Below are 27,794 nucleotides of genomic sequence, written 5' to 3' on the forward strand. Positions count from 1 at the left end.
CCAGTTATTTCCATCAAATTTCCATGAGAAATCACCCTTAGAGGGAATTAATAACTGGTTACACCAAGTCAGTTGCCCATTGTTTCCTTGAGATTAAGATGTTTCTCAAGGCAGCAGAGTGCAAAGACCCTAGTATCAAGAGCAACTTAGGGCTTAAAAGAAGTCTTCACATGGGCATAGATGAGCTCTAAGTCCATGATAAAAAAAACAAGGTCCTTGGTATTGCTTAAGGAGTTGTGTAAAAAACAAACTCTTTTCCCTTGGTATGGCGTACCTGTGGTTCAGATCTGGAAAACAGAAGCGGACCACCCAAGTGTCTTCATTCCACGCGGTACGGCAGATTAATGTATATGGTATGGGCCAGATTCTGGTCAACATTTTTGCTATTTGGGATTCTGGTTATTAGGGTACCATCAATGAATGAAGTTGATGGGCAGAAACATCAGCAGCTACACAGGTTGCTGGATTTCCCTTGTAGCTCCAGCAGCACTGCTCTGTATTCCCAAAACTCCAGTCGGACAACATTGGCCCAAAAAGGTTGATGGAGTTGGCATGATGGAACTGGCATGATGGAGTGACAATGAGGTGTGCCAAGGAAGCAGTGAAAGTTTTGAAATCCAAGGTGATGCACAGGGCTTTGGTCGGGAGGGTAGCAATAGATCACCAGGGCTACAAAGCTTCCCTACCATATGCAATGAAAAAGCCAAAGCCAGAGACGGATGCTAGTTAATCTAGGAGGAAACATGGGGGAAGTTGCTGGACTAACAGTTTGTGTGGTATGATACATGGCAGCACATCATGCATGTGATCCAGGTTTTCTAAGATGTGCTGCAGAGTCTTACCTATATCTAGGCCTAGAGCAAAATATTCAGTTACTGACATTTCCAATTTACCCTACTTGAGGAGCCTAGGCACACATTTGGAGCAGTTGTGCCTGGGGAGAAGGCATCTTTTGCTGGCACAGGTGTGAAAAGGAGGGGCAGAGCACATGATATCTGCTATTAAAAGCAGTAAGCACCTTGGCACACTTGGTAATGGGCAGAGAGACAGAAATACCAGAGCCTCCATAGCATTTCACTCTTTTGGTCAGATAGGGCACTTAAAGGCAGATTGTCTAAATCTGCATGTGAGTACGGCCTGGGTTATAATCCCAAACGGATGACTACATGGACAGCTGCAGCTATAACAGACATGCAGCAGTACAGTTTATAGTACTTTCTGGTGTCCATTTGGAGAACACATTCTGCATTAAGGAATGTAGACACTGACATATTCATTGCCTATTGCAGCATAGCAGACAGGCAGACAAGTTACTCTGTCACAGCAAGTTGGAGGTCTGTGAATGTGGATGTAATCAGAGCCCTCTAATGACAAAATTTTAATCAGACAAACCCTAGCTTACCCTTGCTACACACATCATGTAACTAATTATATTATTAAATGTCTTTCTATATGCATTTTAAATTTGACTCAAGTAAAAATATCTATAAAATATCTATATTCATAATGTTCATAACATTTCCAGTTAAAAAATACATGATACTGTTGATACATGGCTGAGATGATGAGACCTCTGCTTAGTGCAACATTATTTTCACAAAATTATAATAGTTCACTTCTAATAGTTGCAGATTAGAATATAAAAGAACATGTACTTATGTCTATATATATATATATAGACATAAGTAAATGTTCTTTCATATTAAAAAAAAAATATATATATATATATATATATACATATGTTAGGGATAATGTATAGAAAGGCTGTCACTATCGGGAAAATAAGTTCTGACAGGACAAACGTCTGATTCGTCCTGAATAATCCCGATAGTGACCGCCGTTAGTGACCGCCGTTCTATACATTATCCCGCTTATTACACGGTTACTTGCCAACACGAAAGAAAACTTGACACAGGGTGTCTTTTTACAATTTATTTGTTACCGTTCATAGTGTTTTTCAGCAGTTGAAATCACCGTATTTTCCAAGAATATTAACGTTAATGTGAAACTCATCCATACTAGTGGCCTAGGAGTAAGTTTTTTCCGATATGAAGTAGACTACAGATCAGCTGAAAGGCAAAAAGGCCACTTTCCTTGACAACGGTCAAATATGCTTAGCAGCGGTCAATTATACGAAAATAATTGACCACCGAACGTTGGGGAGGCCCATTCAAGTGAATGGAGCATTCTACAGCATTAAGAAGAGCCGTGTAATAAATATATATATACACACACACACACACACACACACACATACACACACACACACACACATAACCAGAGCATATTGGATGAGTGTAAGTACAGTCAGATGCAGTTGAAATCCTCAATGCTGAAATATGTGTCACAAAGTATTTAATGCTGCTGTGATTAATTGTTTCATAATGAGGTAACAACCAAATGTGCAAAGTACACAGCAGGATGTAACTCCTATGTCCTTCCCACGTCCCTCAAGCCCATCGAGGTTTCGCACCAACCTTTTGATAATTTTCAGAGATTAAAAAAATATTTAACACTGAGCTTGTTCTATGTTTGTGTTCTTATTAATAAATGTAACCTTTAATTTTGAAAGCTTTTTCAAATTACACAATTTTGAAAGAAAAATATGCCATAATCACTCAGTACGTTTACCTGCACAGCTTAGTCGGATTACAGCCATAGGTCGTCTATGCTACTCAATCGGACAACTGCAATTGTCCGAGTATACATGCCGGTGAGAAAATCTTAATTAATGGCATAAGCATGTCATATCCCGGTACGACAGGTAGCTCTGTACCCATTTCAACTAGTGGTAATAGAGCCACCTCCAGCTGACCTCTTTACGTCACCAGCAACAACAAACTCTGCCTCTGCCTGAAAGATGGTGTACAAAGAGCAAGACAAAGCTACATCTTTGTACATTCCTACATGGTATACATGATAATTACACAAAAAAGATGCACAATGGCGCTCTTGCTTGCGGTTATTTCGGAGGAAAGACGCCGCCGCCTTCGTCCTTCTACTTTCGGCTCAAGGCCCCGGGAAAAGAATCTCAAGCCTGTGCAGAACGTAAAATCCAAATCCAATCTGATAGAACGTATACATGCACGAGTAATGCGACTATCAATTGAATAATCTAGGTCTTTTAATCCGACTATGAGAAATCCGATCCGGTCCGATTTTAATCAGACTAAGGTGTATACATGCATCTTAGAAATCTGATTATAGCTGGACTAACCCAGTAATTCCGTTTTCTTGAGTTTCATGTAAACGCACTGACTTTGTCATTAAAATTTGCTAAACTCAGACGAACTGAACTCTATTGTTGGTTTTCAACAAGAACATTTTAATTTTGGTTACTTACGGCAGATCTTGGGGGTTCTCCATCGTATACAGATGCCAGCTTGATTACAGGAGTCAGCATAAGCAGCCACAGCAGTGCAGAAACATTCACAGTCTCCACCACTGTCACATGCACATGAGTCAAACACACATGCATCATAGTACGGAGAAGGATCCACCTAAGAATGAGTATATGATTATATACTAATGAGTTAAATATGTATAAAAGAGCAACTCCAGAGCACAGAATGCTGTACTTATCCTTCTACCATAGTCGCTACATCTTAGAGGCAAACAACAACAACAACAATTACTAATTTTCAACTTAAAATACTCCCAAAAAGAATCTGATGTTTTTTTATCTACGTGTGGGAATTATGGCCTGGTGCTGCAAGAGGAACTTTTCACAAAATGTTCAAGATTCACTTGCTGGGATCAATGCGAATTTCAGGGCAATTTTGTTGGTTTTCTTTGAGATGCCTTATTCATTGACATAATTTTGAAAGATATTGATATCTCTGAGGACCATGGTGATTCATACTCACTTCTCATAATGTTATGCTGTATCTGTGGTAGTGGAACTGGCAGATAGACTAAATAACTGACCAACATCACCACCACCAAACAGATGAAAAACTTGACAGCAAACTTGACTTCAACAACAACTTACAACTGAGTGGCAGGCAGAAAAGACATCACTCTGTATAATGCTGCACTGTTTCTGGGCCCATGACTGTCTGTATGGGTTTGCTGTGCAGGGGCTGGTGTTACCCTGAGCATCAGGGCAGCTTGGCGAATCCTTCCAGCTGTTTCCAAAAACCAGTGGGTTGACTACCACAGCATGGCACCTTGTAGTGAAGTCATTATTTGAATTGCCGTCATAGTTGCCACACAGCCCACACACATGACCCTGAAAAAGAAGAGCCCCTTATTATGTGATATATCATGTAATATCCACTTGTTCATCAGAACAAAGTTTGTCTTTTTTATTAATAAATAAAATGTAGTCACAGTAAAAGCAAAACCATCATTCAAATATTGCAGTTTACCTTATATTTTTGGCTGAGCTTGATAGACAAACTGGTCCTCCTGTCCCACATGAAAATGAGTCCATTGTTGGCTTCAATTACCAGGTAGATGCCCATAGTGCTGTAACGGAATGGAACTGTTTCTTCATCTCCACTTGAAAGCAGCTGGTAGCTTCCCTCTGATAGAATCAGTTCTGCACTCTTGAGAAAAACAAAACAGAACATGTTAATTGGTAAATTCAACATATATATGCCAACTTTACTTATCTGAACATGTCAGAAAACTTATTAAAAAATGACACTGGAGACATTAAACTATTGTGCCCAGTTGTTTGTCCTTTTGCAGCTGTGAGGTGCTCCTCAGTGTTCTAATTCCATCAACTCCAACCTCAAAAATCAAGGGATTTAAGTGTGGAAGTTGGCTTTTTATCCCCAAGATGTTTGTGTAATCTGGCAAATTACAACTGCAAAAGGCTTTAAGATAAAAGGGAAAACAACTCTTAAATCTGAAAGCACTTTGTGTCTGCAGTTTATGAAGAGACCAACAATGCAGTTGTTTTTGAAAAGGACTGTCTACCCCAAGGAAGATCTTGATGGTCTTGGAGCAGGTGGTTCCTGTGGTTCCACATGGCACATTCTCAGTAATCACTCTGAAGGATCCATTGGTCTGAGCACTACCACAGTAGTCCTAAGGAAGGATACACACACATAAGCAAATAATTGAACTGTAAACAATTCACTGAAAACAGATGAACAAAATATTCTGGAGCTCATGTAGCAATTTTCTTAATACAATCATGTGTTTCACAGTGTTAAAACTCATCCCATCCTTACTTTTGAATGACTGAGCCTTTCCAGGATGCCCCTTTTATACCCAGTCATGATGCTATCACCTTTTACTAATTAACCCATTTACTGTACCTGCGGAATGTTCAGATGTTTTTTGGGGCATTCCACAACTTTGACAGTCATTTGGTGCCTCTGACTCAACTTGTTTGAAACATGTTGCTGCCATCAATTTCACAATAAGCATATATTCACCGAAATCAAGAAAGTTAAGGAGGTAAAACATAGAAATATTGTATTTGTGATGTTTTCAGAGGGAAAGTCGCAGCAGTGTGAACTGACCTGCTGAATGCAATGCGTGTAATCATTGTATGCAGCTCTGACTGCTTAATTTACAACTTTGCTGCTTTTCCTCTGCTCCAAGTATTCACAGCCGCTTTCCACTTCTCTCCCACTCACACTCTGTCCCTCCGCTGCTTTTTCTCTTTATCTCCCACACACTTGCTTAACGATGCACATACCTTTTGTTTTCACCATTTCATCATTACTACGAATGCGACTGAAGCAAGTAATTCACTATCACTTTGTTATTTATATTTTAAGGTACAAACTAATAAGGGCCGCGTTTCCCAGATTCGATCGTTCTTAAGGACTTAAGAAGGCTCTTAAGAAGGGTTCGGCTAAGAAGGAGCGCTAAGATACGGGTGTTTCCCAGACGCGTTCTTAACTGCCTTCTTAGGAGAACCTTAAGATAAAACCAAAGAAGCTTCTTAAGAAGCTCTTACTGGGAGCTGTCCACCGCGGTGGTGCTGAAACTGAATCAATCGATGCCAGGCAAATCGATCACCCACCTCTTTATCAGCGCATAAGTCACACACAGCGCCCCGTGGTCCCCCCACACAGGTGCAATTAGGCTATGCATGTATCGTGTGTGTGGGGGGGTGTGGGTGCGGGTGTGTGTGTGTGTTTGCCAACAGGTGTATCCAAGTAGTAATCAAGCCCATTAGCGCATATATACCCCCGTGGATATAGGCACACACGTGAGAATGGAAGAAACCGGCAGCAAAAGAAACAAGTGGGCACCGTCGTTTACCATGGAGGAGATGGGCGTCTTAGTGAACGAGGTCTGGCAGCACCGTGTTGTTTTATTCGGGGGAACAAGGGGCAAAAAGAACATCACGGTGAAGAACCGTGTTTGGCAGGCCATAGCCGAAAAGATGTCCCCCTCCAGCCCATGTGGCCTGCGTGACTGGGGTGCTGTGAGGAAGAAGTGGCAGGAGTTCCAGAGCCCAAAAAAAAAGAAGAGTGCGAAGGTGAGGAGAGAATCCATGGGCATGGGTGGTGGAGCACCGGGTGGGACGACCCTCACTCCGGACGAGGAGAAAGTCCTCTCCATCATCAGGAAGACGGCCTCTGAAGGCATTAGTGGGGGCATCGATGTTCAGGGGGACGAGGGGCTCTCAGAAAGTGAGGATGAAGAGGAGCCATCCGGGAGCGGAGCAGGGACGTGCACGCCCCCAGGAGAGGACGACCCCCCACAACCGTGCCCTGTCCCCACGCGCCAACCAGCAGGGCTCGGTGTCCGCATGCGGGGAGGCTTAACAGGGCGGCCCGCAATAACGACCTGCACCTGCAGCGAGACGATGGTGCGCCTGGAGAGGGAGAAGCTGGTGGTGCTGCGGGGGATAGAGGACCAACTCGAACGACAAACTGCCCTGCAGGAAGAGATGGTCCGGATAAAGCAGGAGAGGTTGGAGCTGCACCGGAGACAGCTGGCGCTTGCCGAGGCTCAGTTCAACCGTCCCTCCATCTCGGTTCCAATCATCCTTCCTGAGGATTCAGGTACGGGGCATTTTTATTTTTTATCTGCTTTACGCAATGTATCCCGTTCAGTTTCACTAATCAATCTCCCTTCATTGCAGGTGTCAAACCTAGCAACAAAAAGTCCCAGGCAATTTGTAATTTATCTAAGCGTAGGTTCATGACGTGTGCGTAATGTGCGCCCTGACACACGTGCTTCTCACTACTTTCAGCACAGCATGTTTTGCCGCTAATTTCCCACTTGTTACCTGGTCACCTCAGAAACGTGGACACTATACTCCCACATACTGTATGCAACAATACTTCCTCAACATTCCAGTGCCAGACTTTCAGGTAAAGCACCCGGACACTGCAGCAATAAATTATAGTGTGCAGGATGTTACATGTAGCCTACATCTGCTGGTTCTGTTTATTTATTTCAGCTTTTAGGCCTGACAGTTGATATGGGTGGTTGTGGGTTGTGATCAGTGCTTGGTGACTGATGGTGAAGGGGTAGGGGCTGGGGTTGTTGGACCTCAGAAGAGGTTGATAAGTTCCTGTCTGGTCTGGGCACCGGCCTGATGGAGTACTGCTCGCACATCGCAGGGGGCGGGGTTCGGGACTTCGTCCTCTGAATGTTCCTCTTCATCATCCACAGGAAGCGGCTCATCTGCGCCAACGCGCACTGCAATGTTGTGCAAGCGCAGCCCCCTCGACGAACGATGAATGCACCTGTAGCGGGACTTCCAGATGCCAAACACCCGTTCAACCTTCGTCTTGGTGCGTGTGTGGGCCTCATTAAACCTCTCCTCCTGTAGTGTTGCTGGGTTGGTTACCGGCGTCACGAGGTAACTCCGGAGAGGGTAGCCACTGTCCCCTAGGAGGATGCTCCTACCAAACTCTGCTCTGCCAGCCTTCTGCCCCACAGCTGAGTTGGCCCACATGAAGCTGTCGTGTGTGCCTCCTGGCCACCTGGCGACGATGTCAGTGATGAGGCCATTGTGGTCCACCACCACCTGGGTGTTGATGGCCACGTAGTGCTTTCTACCGATCCAGCACGGATCCACCAGGGAGGAATTGTGGATTGGAATGAGGGTGCCATCCACCACACCGATCACCCGGGGGATCCCAGCCACTGCATGGAACCCTTGGTGGACCTGGCGGACCTCGTCCCGTGTGGTGGGCATCTTTATGTGGGTCCGGGCATGGCACAGGAGAATCGGTGTCACAGCTGCCACACTCCATGACACTGATGCCTTGCTGAGGCCGGTGCCGTTCCCCACCACCTCCAGGAAGCTCCCCACTGCGTAAAAACGCAGCGCAGCCAGGAGCTGCACCTACGGGCTGAGGGCAAAATTGCAGCGGTTTGCTCTCTGGATGTGTGGAGACACCAGAGTGATCAGGCGCTGGATCTCCGCACGGGGCAGCCGGTACTTTGCCTGGACAGCCCGGTCTGACAGCACGTCCAGTGGGGAGAAGTGCTGACGCACATATGCATTTATGTAAACCGTCTGGCTTCACCAACAGCGACGCTGTTGGTACGCAGCGAGAATGTGCTGTATTGCAGCCATGGTTTCAATTACATCTGTTTCCTTGATAACTGTGAAATGCCACAGGGTTGTTGATGTTTTTTTATGTGTAGTACTATAAACTCATATATGCAGATGTGTGTGGAAAACTTAAACATGTAATTCAATAAAAAGTTTTTTTTTCTTCTCTACTATTAGCCTATGTTTCTTGCGCCAGTGGTCCGCAGCTATGAGCGCATTTCAACATTGAGCATTGTTTTATTATTTCGAAAAGTGGAGGATATAAATTTCCCTGACGCGGCTTGATCATTGAGCATTTGGTCACTAAGAAGGCTGTTAAGAGTGGGTCAGCTCGACCTTACATTTCCTTCTTAGTGAAAGATCTTCTTAAGCTAAGAGCGACTCTGGGAAACACAACCTTCTTTCACAGCGTTCTTAAGAGCGCTCCTAAGAATATCTTAGCACTTAAGAGCTTCTTAACGAATCTGGGAAACGCGGCCAATATCTACTATAAAAAGAAAAGAGCCTGAAATGCTGGTGGATAACACAGGGATACAGAGAGGTACATTGCAATTAGTTTCAAGTTTCAACTTGCCTTGCTGCAAGTCTTTGGTCTGAACAGGGTTTTAAAAAGCATGTTGAGTACTAAAACTTGTGTCTGAAAATGCACACCAGTTCCATCACTTTGTTCACCAAATGTTTTTCTGTGCATTCATACCTGAGTGAGAATATATTCACAGTTGCCATCAAAATTGAAGCGCTTCTGATCAAAAGTCATGTAGTGTCCATCCCCATAGACAGAGCAAGTTCCATCACACTGGTTGTTAGTGCACTGCCACTGCCTGTCTTTACAAGTGCTGTAAAGATACAGATTTGATACAGATCAAATGATATCAGGCTTGAACAGGCTTGTATATATCTGTCTTTTACAGCATTAATTCCTTATGTGATTCACCTACCAAGTGTTGCAGTCCACCTTAGTGGTCTCTCCAGGCTGGTAGGAGATGCCGTTGTGATCACAAGAACAGGCCTCTGGCTTGATGCAGCCTCCATTACCATCAGATACCATTCCAGATGGACACAAACAGCCAGAAACACACCCTGTGGTCATCTGGAGAAAAGATAAAGATGCACAATCCACAGTCATTTCTGATCAAGCAGACAAAATGTTTAATTTTACCCCAGGGCTCAGATTTGGAATTTTTTGTTCTAGAATATCGACTAATCATCTGCATCTGCATTTGCATGTAAATGTTTGTTTAATGTTGGGGTAGAAGTGACTCACACAGGCCATGTCTAACGTGTTGCAGCTCTTCTCACACTCAGTCCCTTTAGCAGCTGGACCATTAGCAGAGCAGTTGAAGTAAACCATGGGAGGAGCACATGCTGTTGAGAAAAGACACAATATTACTTAACTCTATTTCTACAATAAATCACTTTTCACCACTGTTTTATGCAGTGTTTAAGACTGTGATTTTTATACCAACATAGATCAAGTCTGATCATTACATTTGCAGCTATGATTTGCAGACACACATTTGCAACACACATTCTGCTGTTATACTTAATTTGAGACACTTCAAGGCTGCTACTTATCAGTTGATTTTGCATCATGCAACTTACATGGCTGTACAACAAACTCTCCAATGCATCTGAGTTTGCCCTCCTTACAGGTGCTAGTGGAAAGAAAAAAAATATTATGTAACCCTGCAGCACACTATTAAAATATCTGTAATATCTTTTATACATCATATACAGTATATATCTATGATTTACACACCACATGACCCCTTCCTTGTTGACAACCTGTCCAGGAGGTACCACTGAGCCTTTGTCATAGCAGGGACAGGTCTCAGGTAGAACACATTTCCCAGACTCATCCAGATAAGTTCCCTCTGCACAGATACAGCCATCAATGGGCGGGAAGGTGAAGTGACAGCTGAGGTCTGTGGTGCCAATGCAGCGGCAGGTGCGACTGCTGGATGTGATGTTGTAGGAGTAGAGCATGCTGCTGGGGCAGGAGCTGGCATATTTCCCTGAGGAGGTCAGACCACAGAATCAGTAAAAAGCTGTGACACTGTTGCGCTGCCATAATTCCACACAAGGATGTCCAGAGGACCGATGTACCAACATTTTAATCATTTAATTTCAAGTTAATTTTGATACAATATGATCCCTACAGCAATATTTTGTTTAAGTACTGATATTTCTGCACTAGAGACTGCCGTCGACCGAGCCCACTAACTTCCAGTTTTAGCCATCGTCTAACTTGAATGGGGATAAAATGATTGAATTTTGCAGCCCCTCTAGACTATACACATTTCATTGGACCTAATGGCTCTAGTTATGACAGTCAAACAAGTAATTTTGTGTTGTGAGGCGATGTGTTGATGTTCCCACATCACATGTAAAACACTCTTCTTTCTCACAGGTCCTCATTACTTACCACAGATAGTCGTCCTCCAACCGCTGAGCTGGATCCCTACAGCTGCACATGCATGGACATAAGAGGAGACTGCAGCACACATGCAGTCCTCACTTTTCTCACAGTTACAGCTGTCATAGATGCAGTTCTGTGTGGAGACAAAATAAAGTGTAGTGTAGTGTAGTGTGTGAATAGTGTGAGATCTGGAGACTTGTCAAGGTACAGTCCACAGAGCTATGTAAAAGCTGTAGCAGTGGGCTTACCTCTTTGTAAGAGTCAGGGCTGATCTCTGAGTGACAGGGGGCAAACACTCCCTGAGGATCACTGAGCATGGAGCACCAGTGCTGGGCGTACTTCTCTGTCATTGATACACAACCACAATATCAGCCTTTCTGAAGAACCCACAGTGCTAATCGAGAAACAAAATGAGTCAGACCTACCATTATCCAGACTGAGACTGCAGGGGTCCTCAAAGTTGCTGTTAATATTGGGGCAACCAGCTTGAGTCTTCCAGCTGTTGACAAAACCAGCTGCTGTGGCATCTGGAACACCACTGAGCTTCAGAAAGTCATCAGCCTGGTTATTGTTGAAATTCCCACACAGACCTGCAGGCAGACACCATCACGTTAATGTTAATACCAAGGCATTTATCTAAAAGGCAAACTGCAATGATTCCATGCGAACTCTTTCCCCACAGGGTGGAAGACTCTTTACACTTTTTACAGTCTAAAAATTAGCATGGCTTTATTATCTGTCTCTCTTTAAATCTACATCTAGATTTCTTCTTTTTTTTCATATCAGAATTTACTGATGAAAAATTATACATGGACATACAAAACACTGTAGAACATTTTGCACAGTAGTCCAGTCCGGTTCCAAACTACAAATTGAATATCAAAAAAATTATAGACATTTTAGCAATATAGGTAGTGCTAACCTAAACTATTTCCTAAATTTAAAAGAAATTAGCTGCATGTGCTAGCGTTTTGCAACTTTCACTAAAATCAAGAAAAGGAGCTTGTTTTAGGCAGACTCATTCAGCTGCCAGCCCCTGGGCCAACTGTAGTCTGTTGAAACCCTCATTGAACCCATGCTATCTAAGCAGAGTGAATACAAAAATCAAAATGACAGTCTACTCCATAAGATTAGGAAAGTGCATTGTTTTTTCTCCTCTGCTTTTCAATACATGATGTTTAAATAGTTAATTAGTTTAAATGTGATTAAACTGAAAATAGACATACAAAGAATATTAAAATGTAATGAATGCACCGACTATGGGTCTCAGGTAGCTTGACACCACCACTTTAAACAATGATTAATCAACTCTGTCTTCATGGAGCAAAAAAGCACTCACAAATATTTGACTTTTAGTATTTCTACTTTCTAGTTAAGTGTACATGGTATTGGCCTGGGTGCTCTGTTGTGTCCGTTTACAGAACCCCTTCTTTTTCTATTCACATATTTGCACAGTTTGCAACAACCAGTGGGGCTCAGTACCGATGTCACTATTTGACTGGTATGTTTTCAGTCCGAGAGCACATGCAGATCTCTTCAATGTACATACCACAGGTCTTGCCCAGGTAGTCAGCGGTCACTGTGACATAGAGCTGCATTACTGGCTTGAGCTGCACCTCCAGCAAAAGACCAACTGATGTCTGGACAAGCAGGAAAAAAGAGGATGCTCTGAAGGCGGAGATCCCAGCTAGAGGTTAAGAGCAATAGTGAGAAGGGAGTTGTCAATAGGATGGAAGGGAGGAGACAGGATTAATTGCCATTGGTCTGCCCATCTAGCTAGTCAGGAAAAATAAATAAATATATAAATATATTAAAACTGAAGTCTATCATTTTCTGCACACTAGACATCATATCAAGACAAGAGACAAATTCAACTACTCAGGATCTGGATGTTTATTTGAATCAGCATATGAAACAGTGTTATCATTCTACTGTAGATATCAGAGCCAGAAGAGTGGTGCAAAATTCAGTGCTGTCTGTATGTTTTCAAAAGACATTCATTTAATTTTTAAAGCAGTTACAAAGAACTTTCAATTAGTGATGTTTCAAGCAGCCCCTGTATAGATCTTGATTTGGCTCGCGGGTGCACTTATTTTGAAAGGGTGTAAAAGAAAGTTGCAACTTCTTTTATAACTACATTTTTCTTTTCTAAACAGCTGTTTGGAGAATGCATAGTGATGAGACAATGTATCAATTTGTGACTATGTAGTATTAATAACTATAATGTTATTATGGTTAAACAAAGCAAGTAAGTAAGTGCTATGTTTATGAACAATTCAAACCCCTCAGAACCATCAAAATCCTACAGCTAACAGATTTGGTTGTTCAGTAATAGTAGGTAAATTACAGTTAAAGTTATTTCCATTCTCTAGTATAGTTATTTTTTCCATAAGACCAACATCAAATGTTAGGTTATGAGTCAGTTGGCATACAGAAGCATCAGCTGCTGTACCACCAGCAGCAGCTTCTTTCCTCAGGCTGTGAGACTCTTCAATTGATGCTCTACACTCACACATGAAACACAGCTTAAAATTTCAGAATCTGATCTGGTGGTTTGTAGAAATCTTCTTGCTAATAGTTTTGTTTACTTATGTTTGTCCTATAGAGGCATCAGTATTAAACTGAGTTTCACAACCAGCTAAAAGTTCCTGTTTAAATATATATATATCAAATGGACACACAATGTCACTAGTGCTCCACTTCATCTCCATGCATGTGCCCTAGCTGACCAGTATATGCTACTATTGCAGTGACAAAGACATTCATCAAAGAGTGAGACAGTCAGAGGAGAACAGTGTACAGTGGGGAGTCTCTCACCGGCAGAAAAGGGTAACTGAGCATAGATGCCATTCACAAAAACCTTGCCATTGGGCTGGACAGTAATCACCTTTACATGAGAGGAGAAAAGATTTTATTATAGAAATCTTTGCATTCTCAATCATAAAAAAAAAAATCATCATCTTGCACTGCATTACCATGCAACAATGCGTGCAACTTTGAAAAAACAAAAGTGTTATTCACTGATATGGATTATCAACTCAGTGTAGTTCTAATTTTGTGAGATGATTTTCACTGCATACTGGACTAAATATAGTAACTAATGGTAAGAAAAACGGCAGCCATCTTCCTATGATGTCACACTCACAGTTGGAAGATCATGTTGTACTGCTGTGTCACAGGTTGCAAGTGAAAGAACTGTCCAGGGTCTGATAAATTGTTATCATCGTACTACTTCCTGATTGATCAGCAACTTAAAAGACTCTGCACTGTGAATATGCAGAGGGACTCGGGGGCCATCTTTCAAGGTAAAACAATATATTTGATAAATCATATTAACTTCAATCAGACAACAGCTAGCGTTAACATTAATCCACATCCTAGATATCATTAGTGTTTCATATTGTTACATGACACCATAGGAAAAGCAAAAATTAATTCTAAAACATCAGTGCACATCTTGGATACATTTATTAAGCCAGGTAGTAAAATGCACTGGATGTACACAAACTCCAATGTTAGTCAGCAAGAGGTTGAATGCTAATGTTAGCTTATCAAATATATTGTTTTACTTTGAATTGTGGCCACGGTCCTTTCAGATTTGTACCATGTATTGCTGTTCAGTAGCTGATTATGCAGGAAGTGGTAAAATGGTAATGGTTTGTCAGATTCCCCATGTTCTTCTAACCTTGAACACAGCAACAGGACGTTTGAGCTTCCCTGTCTAAGCATGACTTCAGAGGAAAATTATGTTTGGTTTGCTTGGGATGGGTACCAAACACAGGCTTTGTATTGGAAAGCAAGCAAAACATTTATGAATTAAAAGCACTGTGTGCATGAGTGCCTTTGTGTGTGCATCATACTCACGTTAGCTCCTCCAGACAAACCCAAAGTAACGGACTTGAGGCAGGTTTCACTCTCAGTCAGTCCACACTGCACTAGTTCTCCATGCACCATAAACCCGGCTCCACTGCAATCCTAAACATCAACACATAATAATATTAATAATATTATATTAATGATAATAATGGGGCGGCTGTAGCTCAGGAGGTAGTGCGGCGTCGTCTAGTAATCGGAAGTTCACTGGTTCGAATCCCCCCAGCTGCATGTCGAAGTGTCCTTGAGCAAGATACTGAACCCTAAATTGCTCCTGATGAGCAGTTGGCGCTTTGCATGGCAGCCTCCGCCATCAGTGTATGAATGTGTGTGTGAATGGGTGAATGTGGCAAGTTCTGCAGAGTGCTTTGAGCAGTCAGTAGACTGGAAAAGCGCTATAAAAATGCAAGACCATTTATCACCACCACCATAAAGTTTAATGTAACTAATACTAATTATTATCTTATTTTCAACAGACACTAGTTTGTATCATCACTTAGTTGGTTTATTTTGTTGTTAATTGAGCAGAGATCAGGGATGGATGGATGGAAGGATGGAAGGATGGATGGATGGATGGATGGATGGATGGATGGATTGATGGATGGATGCATATGTGCGTTATTCAAAGACCTGTCAGTCATTTTGGAAGTCAGTCTTGATCATCCTTATCTCCATCTCATCCTTGATAGTTGGTTAACTTTTATTAAGGTATGTGTTCACAGGAGCATTGTTTAATGCAAGGCCAGGCAACCTCTAAGCTTTGCTCACTTGACCAAAAGAGGCTACATCCACCTGCAACAACTTTACGACTTTACGGCTCAATCAGATTGGACAGATGCATCTCATGCTCCAGGAGGCATTGTGCCCGTGATTTGCATAAAGTTGCCAGAATTCAACTTATTGCAGCATGACGCTCTATTACCATACCTACAGTACAGTGTGTGAATGAGGCAACCTCTTGACCCATTTTAGATTTTGCCTTTTTTATATGTTAAATAAAGGAATCTATTATATGGGATGGTATAGAGATGTCATGCATACCTCTAATTTGTATCATCTAATTTTATCTTTAACACTTATCACAGCCTTCTCAAAATTATAGCTGTAATGGTTTGAGGTCAAGGTCTTGAGACTTGTTTAGCAGTGTTGTGCATGTATCATTACCATAGTGGAGGTGTGTGTGGCAAAAAGAACAATGATGATGATGTGTGCTACCTTAGCCAGAACGTAGGAGCAGTCCCCATGGAAGGTGTAGACTTTTCCATCAAATGTGTTGACGTGAGCTCCTCCCTCCACAGAACATGTTCCTGGACAGTTCTCTTCTGTACACGTCCACTCGCCACTCTCACACATACTGTCAATTCACACAATTGAAACTTTATTACCAGTGGATAACCAATAGATAATTAAATTTGCATCCATAAAATTGACATATTGACAAAACAGAAATAGATTTTTTTAATCTGACACATTCTCCATGGGGTGGAATGTTTTTGACATGAAAATAAGACTGACATACATATCATACCATTTTTTGCAGTTACTGGAGTAAGATTCTCCAGGTCCATAGATCTGGTTATTGTAGCTGCAAGAGCACTGGCTCAGTGGGACACAACCACTTCCTTTTAAATCATCCAGCACCGTGCCTGAATATGATAAAAATATTACTGTATTAAGGCACATTGTGTGTGTGCAATCGTATGCATATTTGTGGGTTTCTCTGTTGTACCTGTGGGGCAGAAGCATCCATCGATACAGTGATTGTCACAGGTGTGACTGGCCTCTGGGTTGGAGCAGGTATCAGCACAGGGGCTCCCACACTCTTTGTACTCCATTTTGTCAGGACATGATTTCCCTGTGAACACATCAGTTGTTTCTCACCACTTAGGTTATGTAACTTCTCTGATAATATTCATCAAGCCAAACTCTGCTATTGTAGCCTTGCTCCAGCTCCCGAATGGCCTGCCAACAGTTCAAAAGTATCATCTCTTTCACAGAACTCCTAACCTTTGAGAAGAGGTGGTGTTGATCTCATGTTATGGATTTGGCAAGTGTGATGTTTTATGAATCAGCTTACTCACTCTGATTACACTTTGATCTCCTCTTCTTCGGAGAAGTGAAGGAAAGGGTAAGATTGATAAGAACGCTGAATGGGGTGTTGTATAGGTTCAGTCCTTCTGCTGAAATTCTGCTTGATCGCACCAATTCACTACCAAGGTTTTACACACGCTAGTAGTTCCTTTTCTTTTTGTCTTTTGTTGAGAGGAAGCTTTCATAGAAAGTTCAGGAGCAGATATGCACGTTGGTCCAACAAAATCTCTAGGTGGTCAAGACAAGACTGGGAAGATCAGACATCCTTAAAATTGGAATGACTGTAGTGTTGCTATGCTTGGGAGGGCCAGTGGTCCATGGTTTTTTGATGTCACTGCGGGAGGTCAAGATGGTAACTCTGATCCTGTGATTAGAGTAATATATGTAAGACATATGTACATGGCAGCAGTGCTGGTAGAATCAGAATCAAGCAGTATGGATATGACTGTAAGGTTGTCTGCTTATATATGTTACACATGGATTTGCAGAACCATTCATAGCCGCGCAAGAATGGCTATGGCTATTATGGGGTAGATTTCGTAATGAGCAGAGGAGTATGACCTGACATTCACTTGCAAACTCTGGGGAACGTCTTCCATTGTAAAAAGGCCCAAAAATGAATAAACGACATCAGTGAGTGAGTTGTTCATTGTAAAAAGAGTGAATATATTCCGGCTGGCAAGATGGCTGAGACAAAGACAGAGTTTGTCATGGCATCAAGATGGAGATGGAATTCAACAGTGAAACATCTTTGTGTTGAGGGTGTTTCCGAGGAACTCAAAGGATGTGGAATGTTTTCTTTGCAGACTGAGAAAACGTAAGTCAGAATGACCATACCGGAAGCTGGTGGTGATGGGGGAGGAGAAATTATAATGAAATCATAATAAAGAGATGGACACAGAATGCCATCTTGTGGATGTTAGACAGAATCCAGCAGAAGGCTTTTTGTACCACATTGCATATCAACCTCACATTAAATACTCAATAGCTGACTTTAATACAGCCAACAAGGCCTTGAAATGGGGTTATGGGGATATATTTGTCTCTTTTTGAAGTCTCAAAAGCACATGTTTTTTTAAGGAGATCTGGGGATTTTTCCAACGGCTAACCAAGGCATAACCACGTTTTTTTTGTAGCTAAACCTAAGTAGCGCATAAGCACAGTGTTATAATAAAAGAGAAACTGAAAATTCTACCTCAACAGATGTAGAGCTGCAAACACAATGAAACATTAATTTGAACTAATCTGTGATTTTGCAAAAAACGTACTTAGCTATATTTAGTCTTGTGATTGCATTGGGTGGCTGCATGGTTGATGGTAGTGTGGTGAAGGGTTATAAATCTTCACTCAGATGACGTATGATGTACTGATGTGTGGTTTCTTTTCTGTTTCTGTTTCTTGATTTATTGTTTAATTATAATGGGTCTGTGTGTTTTTAACTCACTGGACACAAGTCCAGACAGAGCATACAAACTCTCCGACTCACAGATAATTTAATTCAAATGGTCTAATAAGTGTACTCACAGCAAAGCTCTTCGGTCCGCCAGTTGTTGGGCTTGCCACCAGCATGGACACATTGTCTAGAGAACTCAGACACAGTGTTGCATAGGCAGAAGGGGTCTGCGTGTTTATCTATGCCATTGCCGCAGTGGCAGAGGTCCGCAACACAAGCAGAAGTGAAGGAGGCAACGTCCAGCAGACTGTGACAGCTGTTGAAAGCTGGTCCTGTAAGGATCTGCTCACAGAGAGGTTTCTACAGGACAGACAAAAAGAGAGACAGATACACAGACACACAGAAAATAAAAAAGAGGAAAAGGCAAATAGAGCAAAGGATTAGGCAGGCAAAGCTTAGAAGACACAACATTTGCAAATTCAAATGCATTGAACCTGAGTACATTTAATTTGTAGTCTCCCTTTCATGCAGCTTTATACTTCTACCACAAGACACTCAGAGGCAAACGGCCCTGATAGTTATATAGTTTTTTTTTTTTCAATTTTGATTTTCATATAACTGGATGAAGTCTAACCAAGTTATCACAGCTTTGTGTTGATTCCAGTGTGTAGTCAGAGCAGCTCTCAGTTGGTCCATCCATTTTCCAGAAGTTAGCAAAATCCATGGGGGATATTTTCATACCTGTTTTGGATGATATCATAGAAACACAGCTCAGTTTTGTGGCAATGCCTACACTGACTGACTTGTTAAAGTGGTTCAAGGTGTACCATGGCTGTAGAATTCATTGTGGAGCTGGACCCCATTGAAGTCACCACAAAGACCACAGGTTTGGTTCTTGTACTTCTGGTCTAGCTCCACCTGTGAAAGCAAAACCACCAACCATCACCTTAAGCAGCTATGCTATAGCCTACTTTAAATTCAAAGCTTTGAAGCAAAGTATTTTGAAACAATAATGGTCATAGCAGGCTCCTCTGTGTTGTCATTGTCCTACCAGAAATGAGTCCTCCTCGTTCCAGATAGCAAACAATCCCAGCTTTGCTTTGATCTTGATGTAGGTGGGAGTTTTCTCAATGAGCACTCCTGCTTGACTGACTGGTAGGATGACTCTGCAAAAAGAGATAATTAAGAGAAGTTACATTATTTTGCCCATTAAGTTGTTTTTCAAACCTCTGTTCAGAGCTGAAAAGGAGACTTCTGACTTCTGATTCAGCTATAAGCCATCACCAGCGTAATCATAACAGCAGAAAGGACTTTTTATATAAACAGGTGAGGTGCGACCACCGATCAGCAAAAACAAAACGCAATTCCACGACAGGATCCATCCATGAATGAACTGGATGGATCAAGAAACAGACGCTTCTAATAAAGGAGGTGTCACAGCAACAATTAGCAACAACGATTACAAGTGTCACAAGCTCAATAATAATGAATATAAACTGATAAATGCCTGAGACTGGGAGCATATTTCAAGAGATTATATATAAATAGCTATATAATCCAGATTAATAAATATAGATGCACATAGATATATACAAAATTACAGCAAGACATTATGCAGAGAGTCTTTATTTACTGTAATGTTGACTGCCAACAGGACCTCGAGAGGAAATGTACTTAACTTCATTAATGTAACATTACAGCGAGGAGAGGGGAAAAAGAAAGAGAACCGGAGTCTCTTGTGAGTGCCAAGTTTAGTGAGAGTTCACAAACAGACACACATCCAGCCATTGCTTTCCTATCTTATGGCTAATAAAGATGGGTCGTTTGCGAATGAAGCAGTTCGAAGGAACGACACTTTAATGCGAACAAACTGACCTGATTCCAAGTTTCACTTCTCTCATGTTCATTCTTTTATTCTCACAGACTAGTCACTGTGCTGTTTTCTCTCTTTAGTTATCAGAGTGGTGAAGAGGACTGAGAGCCAGCCTTTATGCTGAGTCTTGGACACTGTCGTTGAATTTTAGCCAATGAGAAACAGGAAAAGCATAGCAACTGTTTCCATGAAAAAAAAACCCATTTAATTTCGTTTGTAGCTAGCTAGCTCAGTCTATTGGTTCTTCTCATTCACTGATTCCTTTCCTGGCGTCCTCGTTCAGTCAGTCCTCGTTCTTGGCTTGCAGGCTTTAGCCCAGAGTGATTATGGCTCTTCTGTGTAACCTAGCATGCTAAATTGGGACTTGAAACCTTTTCATCAATATAATATTTCTGCCAAGCTTTTAAACATGTTTGTCAGCATATTGGGTCTTTAAAAAAATTAAGACAATAAATTTGCTAATTTAACCATAGTCCACTCTCTATTCACCTTCAATATATGTCACTTTAATTTCAAGGTGAATATACACCATATCCATTGTTGTGTTGTCTAAAAGTACACATAATCATGAAGTTGCAGCTATGTATTTGCCTTGAACTACAGTGGTATGTTGACCGTTAGCACGATCATTTGAGAACAAGGAACTGAGAACTGTGCATTACATGATTCACCGCTAAAAGACGTTGTACCGGAAACACGACTGAACGAACGAACAAACAAACAAACGATATGAACGATTCTTCCTGTCGAACTGACCAACGCGAACTGAATCACGACATCGAACAATGAAATCCACCTCTGATGGCTAATGTACAGTAAAGTTCTGGTTATCTGGGATGAAAAAAAACTTACTTGTGTTTAACGTGAATAAAAGCAAATGGTCCAGTGGTCATACTTGCTTTGGTGGAGGTAAACACATTATTAAACAACCACCATTACTGATGAAAATCTGTCTGATGTGACTCAGATGCAAGTGTTTGCAGATGCAAGATTTATTAATTTAATATTTATTCTCATTTTCTGACTTCCTTCCTCATTCTCGGGTAACCTAATGAAATGCAGCATTACCTTAACTGAACTTGCAGTTTAAACATTGTTGGAAACATTTAGGATAATGTAAGCAATCAACTAATAAAATTCATGAAGGTCTTGTATTTTTTAAAAGTTGCCACGGTATCTGTCCCTGTTCATGCCAATCAAGTCAATATTGAAATTCACTCTAAAAACAATAATAATACTTGTTATTTATATAGCGCTTTTCATGTTACTCAAAGATACTATACTTAAGTTAAAAAAAAACTCTTCCTGTTGGGGTTTTGATGATATGATATATCTTTAAATATGATCAGAGTGTATCATTCAGTCTAAAGCAATAAAAACAAGTGTGGAAAGGTTGTTTTTTTTCTTTTCTTACAAACTTACAATTTGCCATCAATGACCACTGAGCCATTAGAGAGCTCCACCACCAACCCCTCCAGCTTCATAGTAATGATTTTGATGGTGGGACGGCCGTCAGCCTCGTGTCTTCTTATCTGGATGTCAAAGTCCTTGTAACTGCTCATGCATGCAGAGGTCAGGACATAGTTGCAGGCGGAGTGCAGCTGGAAAACATCCCCATCAAAGGTTTTGAAGTGGTAGTTGCCCCACGTACTGCAGATCTGGCCATTGTGGATTGGACTCACACCTACAAAGACAAATCAGGACGTGATACCACAAGAGCAGGCAGAGTTTACACAAGTTTTTACTTACATGAATGAACTCTCACACAAAAACCAACAAATTCACCTGTTATTTTTGACGGAATCTGGGAAATGGTGCTCACAGCAGCCTCTGTTGAAAGAAGTAAAAGTTATTCGTCAGTAATCAATCATCAACATTACAAAACACATAGGTACATGGGTAAAATAGGTAAGCATTTGAACTACTAATTATTAGTCTGTTTAATGTAGCATAATGTATTTACCGCTGTGCCAAGCTGCTACAATGGCTGACAGGGTCAGACATAGCAACCACTTGTTAGCCATAGCCATTTGCTTCTCCACGGGAGTTCTAAGGAAGATGGGAGGGAGGCCTAGCTCTTTATACCAGGGGGCAAGGGCTTAATGTTGCAGGTGAAGGAGTGGCATTCCCAGAGCTTTACATGGTGATTCATGACTGCTGGTCCTACCTGTCCCATTTGTTTCACGCTCCCCTTCACACACCTGATATGAAGGGCGAGGTTCAGAGCATGCAAACAGATGCTCACCTTACATCGTTGATAGAGACAAAGTAGCCCCTATAAAGGCCACAGCTTTTACAGATGTGGAATCCATGTCTACAATGATTGTATTTTTACTTAGTCCATCTGATGTGTACTTTGATAATGCAGACTGTTATCTATCTGTATCCATATAGCATACATCAATGAAGTAGAAGTATTTCCCCATAGTGGCCCTACCAACAGTTCAGCAATCTTTGCTGCATTTGAGTTCAACTCAACCACCATCCTCTCTACCTCTTGACATGAACGTCAGGTAATAAACTTTAATGTGACCCTGATGTGACATGTTTTGTGGAAACATTGGTACAGTACATAGCATGTGTCACGTAAAAATTTGAACATAATATTTTATCCACAATTCATCCTTGTGACTGAGCTCAAAATCATCAACAATACTTGACGGAAGTTGAAGGATTGGGGATAACTGTTGCTTGAAACCGCAACGCAAAACCAAAAACCTTATGTCCTATATTAAAGTGGATGTTTTAGTCAGTTTGTACATGACCATTAAGAGAGAGAACAACATTTCTGTCTGTTCACGCTCAAAGCTTCAGGATACAGCTTTGGCATAATTTAAGATTCAAGTAGGAAACACACACAACAACAAAATCTGATTTGTACCTGTGGGAATAACAGATCACCATTGTGACCAATTATGTGTTGATATAATAAGAGGCTTCAGATAAATAAGGACTTCTTTAAATAAGTGTTTTTATTAGCTTTGTTTGACCATATTTTGACTCAAGCGATAAAAGCCTGAACTTATTCAAGGTGTGTTCAGACCTCAGTGTTAACACCTTCGTCTTTTGTTTCCTTATCACTAGCAGTCATCTTCAACAATAGCAAGACTCAACAGTGACTCAACATGAATGGAATACAAAGATTACCTCAATTCACCTTGGTTCATTACAGATCCATTAGCATTGTTTTACCATCCACCCAAATAAGATTGTGCAGCAGAAGTGGGTCTGCTGTACGCTGCCAAGTCATGGGTGTAGCTGCCATCTACGTAGCAGCACACATCAGCAATTATTTTCAGTCATGCATTTTGAATCCTATTGTTCTCTATATCGCGCCCAAAACAACGTCTCATAATAATGGCTCACGTATACATATATGCATGATACACCAACTAACTGCATGTCTGTCTGGTGAAACTGTGGACTTTAGTTTCACTAAAAAGGTAGTGTTAATTTAGAAACAATATCTATTATCACTGAAATATCAAAATAAAAGAAAGCACTAGTTCACGTACCAGTGGGTTTTCAATGACTTTACAGTGAGTTTATATAGTTGGATTTCTTTACTTAATTTCTGATGTCACTATAATATTTAAAACTACTCCCAGTAAGTTCCATTTTTGTGTTGATTCTGGCAGCCCCATGGACAAAAGCAGTTAAGCACCACAGAGCTAGCCCCGATGTCGATCTGGCTTGCTCAGTGGTGCTTAAGCTTAAAGTTTAACGAAAGACACAATTTATTTTCAATACAGATTTTCTTAATTCACATCACAGCTGTTTGCAGAATGCAGAGAAATGAAATAATGTATTTTTTGTAGGATTAATAACTGTAATATGATGTTGATGAAACAAAGTAAACTTTGTTTTAGTGCCACACCACCAGACTACAGGGCAGCTTCTTTCCTCTGGATGTGAAACTCCTCAATTCATCCTCTGTGCCATGAAAAAAAGTTTCAGTTTTACAGCAAATCGAACCCAAGATAATTCAGAATCCGACCCTGTGACATGCATTAATTAAAACTATAATAACTATACAGAAAAAGCATATCTTCTCACTGATGGTCTTGTTTCTTAATGTATGTCATAAGTAGAGGCATCAGCATTACACTGAGACTATTTCACAACCAGTTAAAAACTCATTGTCGTGTGTTAGTCAAATATTCCTATGATATTTCTCTGTCATCATAATGGTTTTAGTCTCTTGTGATCTTATCCATTTAGTTTTCATTTATCATATATTGTGGTAACATACTTAATCCTGAAGCGACTCCAAAGTTACTTTATGACCTTATTTTCTTATCTCAGCTAAGGTATCTGTAAAATACTGGGTCCCGGTGGCACTCCATAGGCTTAATGTTCATAACACACCCAGATCATCGTCAGGACACCGGCACCCTTTTGTACCTTTTTCAACCCTCATCATTGGTCACGATGACACTAATAACCTTAACAAACCTCGTACTAACCCTTTTAGATAATACAGGCTACAAAAATTATATTTAATAAAACAGATCTTTGAACAGATACATTTTTACCAGTCTGTTATCCCAAAGTCTTGGCAGTATAATTATTGGATTAAGAAAAATAGTCTCTTAGTTGTGTTAAACTTAAATGTCATTTGGTTGTCAGTCACATTGAACTTAGTTGAACTCAGTCTACTCAGATGAGAGGAGGGACCAAGCGAATGTAAGCCTAACTTTGTGTTACTGCTAATGAACCAAAAATAGCCCAAATTATCACAACCCAAACCAAACAAATTTGGAGTTTGCAGTTGGACAGAAAGCTACCCAATAAAGACATACTGTGTGCAATCCATTGACCTATTTGAAAACTCATGACATGTGCAGATGCACTGATCATTTTGCAATTCTTATTTTTAAGTGTGAAATTTCGATTGTTGAGCTATGCAATATTTTTATATTAGTCCTTTGAGATGTATTTTGTCTTATACATGCTAGTACTTCTGATAGTCGCACAAAAAAAACCCCAGAAAGGGAACATGGTAGCTTTGGCACTGAATAGTATGTAATACAGATAAGTTGCACAATATTTTGATATTCTGAGTCAACCTGAAATGTGACAACAATGGGTCAAAGTGTGTTTGGACTGCGTTCACCTCCTTTAACCAACAGTGATAACTAAGCTAGGGCTTTGGCAGTTTTAGCCCAATCACATTAAACCACGACTGTGGTTTGAGTCACATTATTCTGAAGAAATCTGTTGACAAATATTTAATAAGATGATGCCATGCCTGAATCATGTTGGACCATATCAATCAATTTCAGTGAGGTTTATGAGAGGATAAAATTACATTTAACTCTGCACTGGTACCTCTTGTGTACTTCAGTTTTTAACATATTACATGTCTGGTATAATAGACATTTTCTCTGATAAGTTTATTTCATATGAAACTAGCTACTACATCAGTCAGCATTATGGTAATGCAATCATTAGGCCAGCAGAACCAAAACTAGCTTATTTTCATCTATGTCAGCTGTTCTTAGACATCAGTGTTATGATACCATATGATATGATATCCTCATAACCACCATCAACCCTCTGAGAGTTCACTCCCCCCAAAGTTAATAGGCTGCTCCTCTCCCTCTCTGTCAAAGAATCCTGAAAGTGCACACGCTTCCTCTGATATGAAAATAGTCATTAATCACAGTTAATTATTTCCTCTATTGTTCAGTGCTGTCAGCTTTGTGTTGGCAACGCAATGCAAGTGGTCAACATTGGCAAAGTTACAGAAGCAGTGACGTCTTAAAGTGGCCTGTTAGTTGCTAGTCAGTGCTTAAATAATGATTGCCTCATGGGAAAGGGCTATGCAACTAATTATTGTTATTAAATTATAACATTATTGTCATAATCCTCTTCATTTCTGTTCATTCTCTTTGACTTTTCTATCTTGTTGTATCAAATCCATTGGTTCCAACTGAGGATGTCTTTAAAAACAACTAACAAATGTAAAGTTCACATCCCTCACGTAGTAGGAAACAGTGCTATTGCAGTTGGAATTGGAGATTTGGAGACTCCTTTCAGCAACAGATTAATTTGTATTTGGAGCTCTAGTGAGTATTTGGGGCAGCAGGACAATGTAAATGGGACAGAATCAAAATAAATCTGTTTGTGAGTTCATAGTTATCTAGTTATAGTTATTCTATTTTCTGCCGAGAAAAAACGTACAGTTGCCCCATATCCAGATGGATTTGTAAATACAGTCTGACACTTGACAATGAACTAAGAGCATGACTAAAGAAAAGTAGAGTAGAGTGTGTTCTGTATGTGTGAATGAATGTATGTCTCAACTGTCAGAAAATTGATAAAAAAAGCTTTTCTACCAATACGTTTTAAAATAGATAGAAGAGAAGGACAACAGTGTAAGGGATGATGAGACACACTGTGAAAAAAATGTCTTTGAAAATGAGATTTAGAAACCCAGACTCAAACTCAACTGTTCATGAAACACCGTCAGATCTTGGTGCTCTGCTGCTCCATCTTCTAAGGGGACTCCCTCAAAACTTGGTAATTTACCCAGATGGGTGTGGTTTTGCAAGATGTAGCAGTGGACAGGGTCGTGCACATGATTATAGAGGGACAGGGGCTCAAAGTCAGAAAAGGGCAGTGTGTGCGCATGCCAATTTCTTTTTCTGGCCTTAATAACACAATGTGTAGATCAATTTAAAATGAATAAACAATGTACTTATAGAAAGCGAACTACTTAGCTGTGTATCCTGTGTAGCTGTGAGTGATATGCAATTGCCATTTCTTTTGTGTCAACATATCGTGTCAACATGAGTTTATTCACATTATCATAATACTGAGGTTTAGAAGACATGCAATTCAGCTGCAATTCTTAAAAAGCAATGATACACTGGTTTATTTTTAGGCTATTTATTTGAGGGCAAGTGCAAACTAGGAATAAAGGAAAATCAGAAAATTTGACAAAACCAAGAAATGACTACTGTGACTGCTACTGTGAATGTTAGTATGAACAGCAATGTTTACAACAGCAAAGTCACAGTAAACTCTATATCTGGAAGAAGGTTAAGATTTGTGGCAAGATAAACAGCCGACACAGACAGCTGTCAGATTATTCTTAACTCTCATTAACAAGCAGTTAGCTTAACAAGCACAAATGGGCGCTTTTCTGAAATATGACTCATATTTAAGCTCGTTGAATAAGTGGAAGGCGACTTGTTAGCCACTAAAAAGAAGTTATGTTAATGGGTTCATAGATTGGGTTTTAAGATTCTAGTCGCTCCACTGTCACGTCTCATCTCATATGTGCGTGGTGGAGTTCTCGATGAGGCAGCAGCTTTTCTCTCTGTCTCGTCTTAAGGCTAAACACACACACAATACCATATTAAAAGGAAATGTGTACTATATTTGTACAATATTTTCATTATTAACAAGAATATTACTGTGCTAACTATTACTAATGTTATGCTCACTTTGTTGATTGTGTTTATTAATATTAATGACTGAATATTATGATTATGATTGTTATTACTGACAGTACTAAAACTGTTATTATTACCATGTCATATATATCATATCTCTTCATTTATTTTTTGTTTGCTTTATTTACTTATTTATTATTATTATTATCATCATTATTATTATTATTATTATTATTATTATTGTTTATTAATTAATT

General features: G+C 40.5%; 1 protein-coding gene across 1 annotated transcript in view; it reads right to left on the reverse strand.

Annotated features, from left to right (window-relative positions):
* LOC115580390 (mucin-5AC-like) overlaps positions 1-20,219 on the reverse strand; it is a 48,132-nt gene extending 27,913 nt beyond the window's left edge. Inside the window, exons 1-23 of the mRNA XM_030414679.1 lie at positions 20,137-20,219; positions 19,313-19,427; positions 19,089-19,179; positions 18,896-19,002; positions 18,393-18,621; positions 16,507-16,632; positions 16,306-16,423; positions 15,993-16,131; positions 14,769-14,879; positions 13,722-13,791; positions 12,454-12,591; positions 11,330-11,494; positions 11,153-11,247; positions 10,911-11,037; positions 10,245-10,500; positions 10,088-10,140; positions 9,750-9,874; positions 9,424-9,575; positions 9,183-9,321; positions 4,927-5,037; positions 4,371-4,550; positions 3,992-4,231; positions 3,344-3,500 (exon numbers count right to left, since the gene is read on the reverse strand). Of these exons, the coding sequence (XP_030270539.1) occupies positions 3,344-3,500; positions 3,992-4,231; positions 4,371-4,550; positions 4,927-5,037; positions 9,183-9,321; positions 9,424-9,575; positions 9,750-9,874; positions 10,088-10,140; positions 10,245-10,500; positions 10,911-11,037; positions 11,153-11,247; positions 11,330-11,494; positions 12,454-12,591; positions 13,722-13,791; positions 14,769-14,879; positions 15,993-16,131; positions 16,306-16,423; positions 16,507-16,632; positions 18,393-18,621; positions 18,896-19,002; positions 19,089-19,179; positions 19,313-19,427; positions 20,137-20,168 (3,076 nt within the window). The 5' untranslated portion in view covers positions 20,169-20,219. The remainder of the gene's footprint in view (positions 1-3,343; positions 3,501-3,991; positions 4,232-4,370; positions 4,551-4,926; positions 5,038-9,182; positions 9,322-9,423; positions 9,576-9,749; positions 9,875-10,087; positions 10,141-10,244; positions 10,501-10,910; positions 11,038-11,152; positions 11,248-11,329; positions 11,495-12,453; positions 12,592-13,721; positions 13,792-14,768; positions 14,880-15,992; positions 16,132-16,305; positions 16,424-16,506; positions 16,633-18,392; positions 18,622-18,895; positions 19,003-19,088; positions 19,180-19,312; positions 19,428-20,136) is intronic.
* Between the last annotated feature and the right edge of the window lie 7,575 nt (positions 20,220-27,794).

Source organism: Sparus aurata, chromosome 4 (assembly GCF_900880675.1).
Source record: "Sparus aurata chromosome 4, fSpaAur1.1, whole genome shotgun sequence".
In the NCBI taxonomy this organism is placed as follows: domain Eukaryota; kingdom Metazoa; phylum Chordata; class Actinopteri; order Spariformes; family Sparidae; genus Sparus; species Sparus aurata.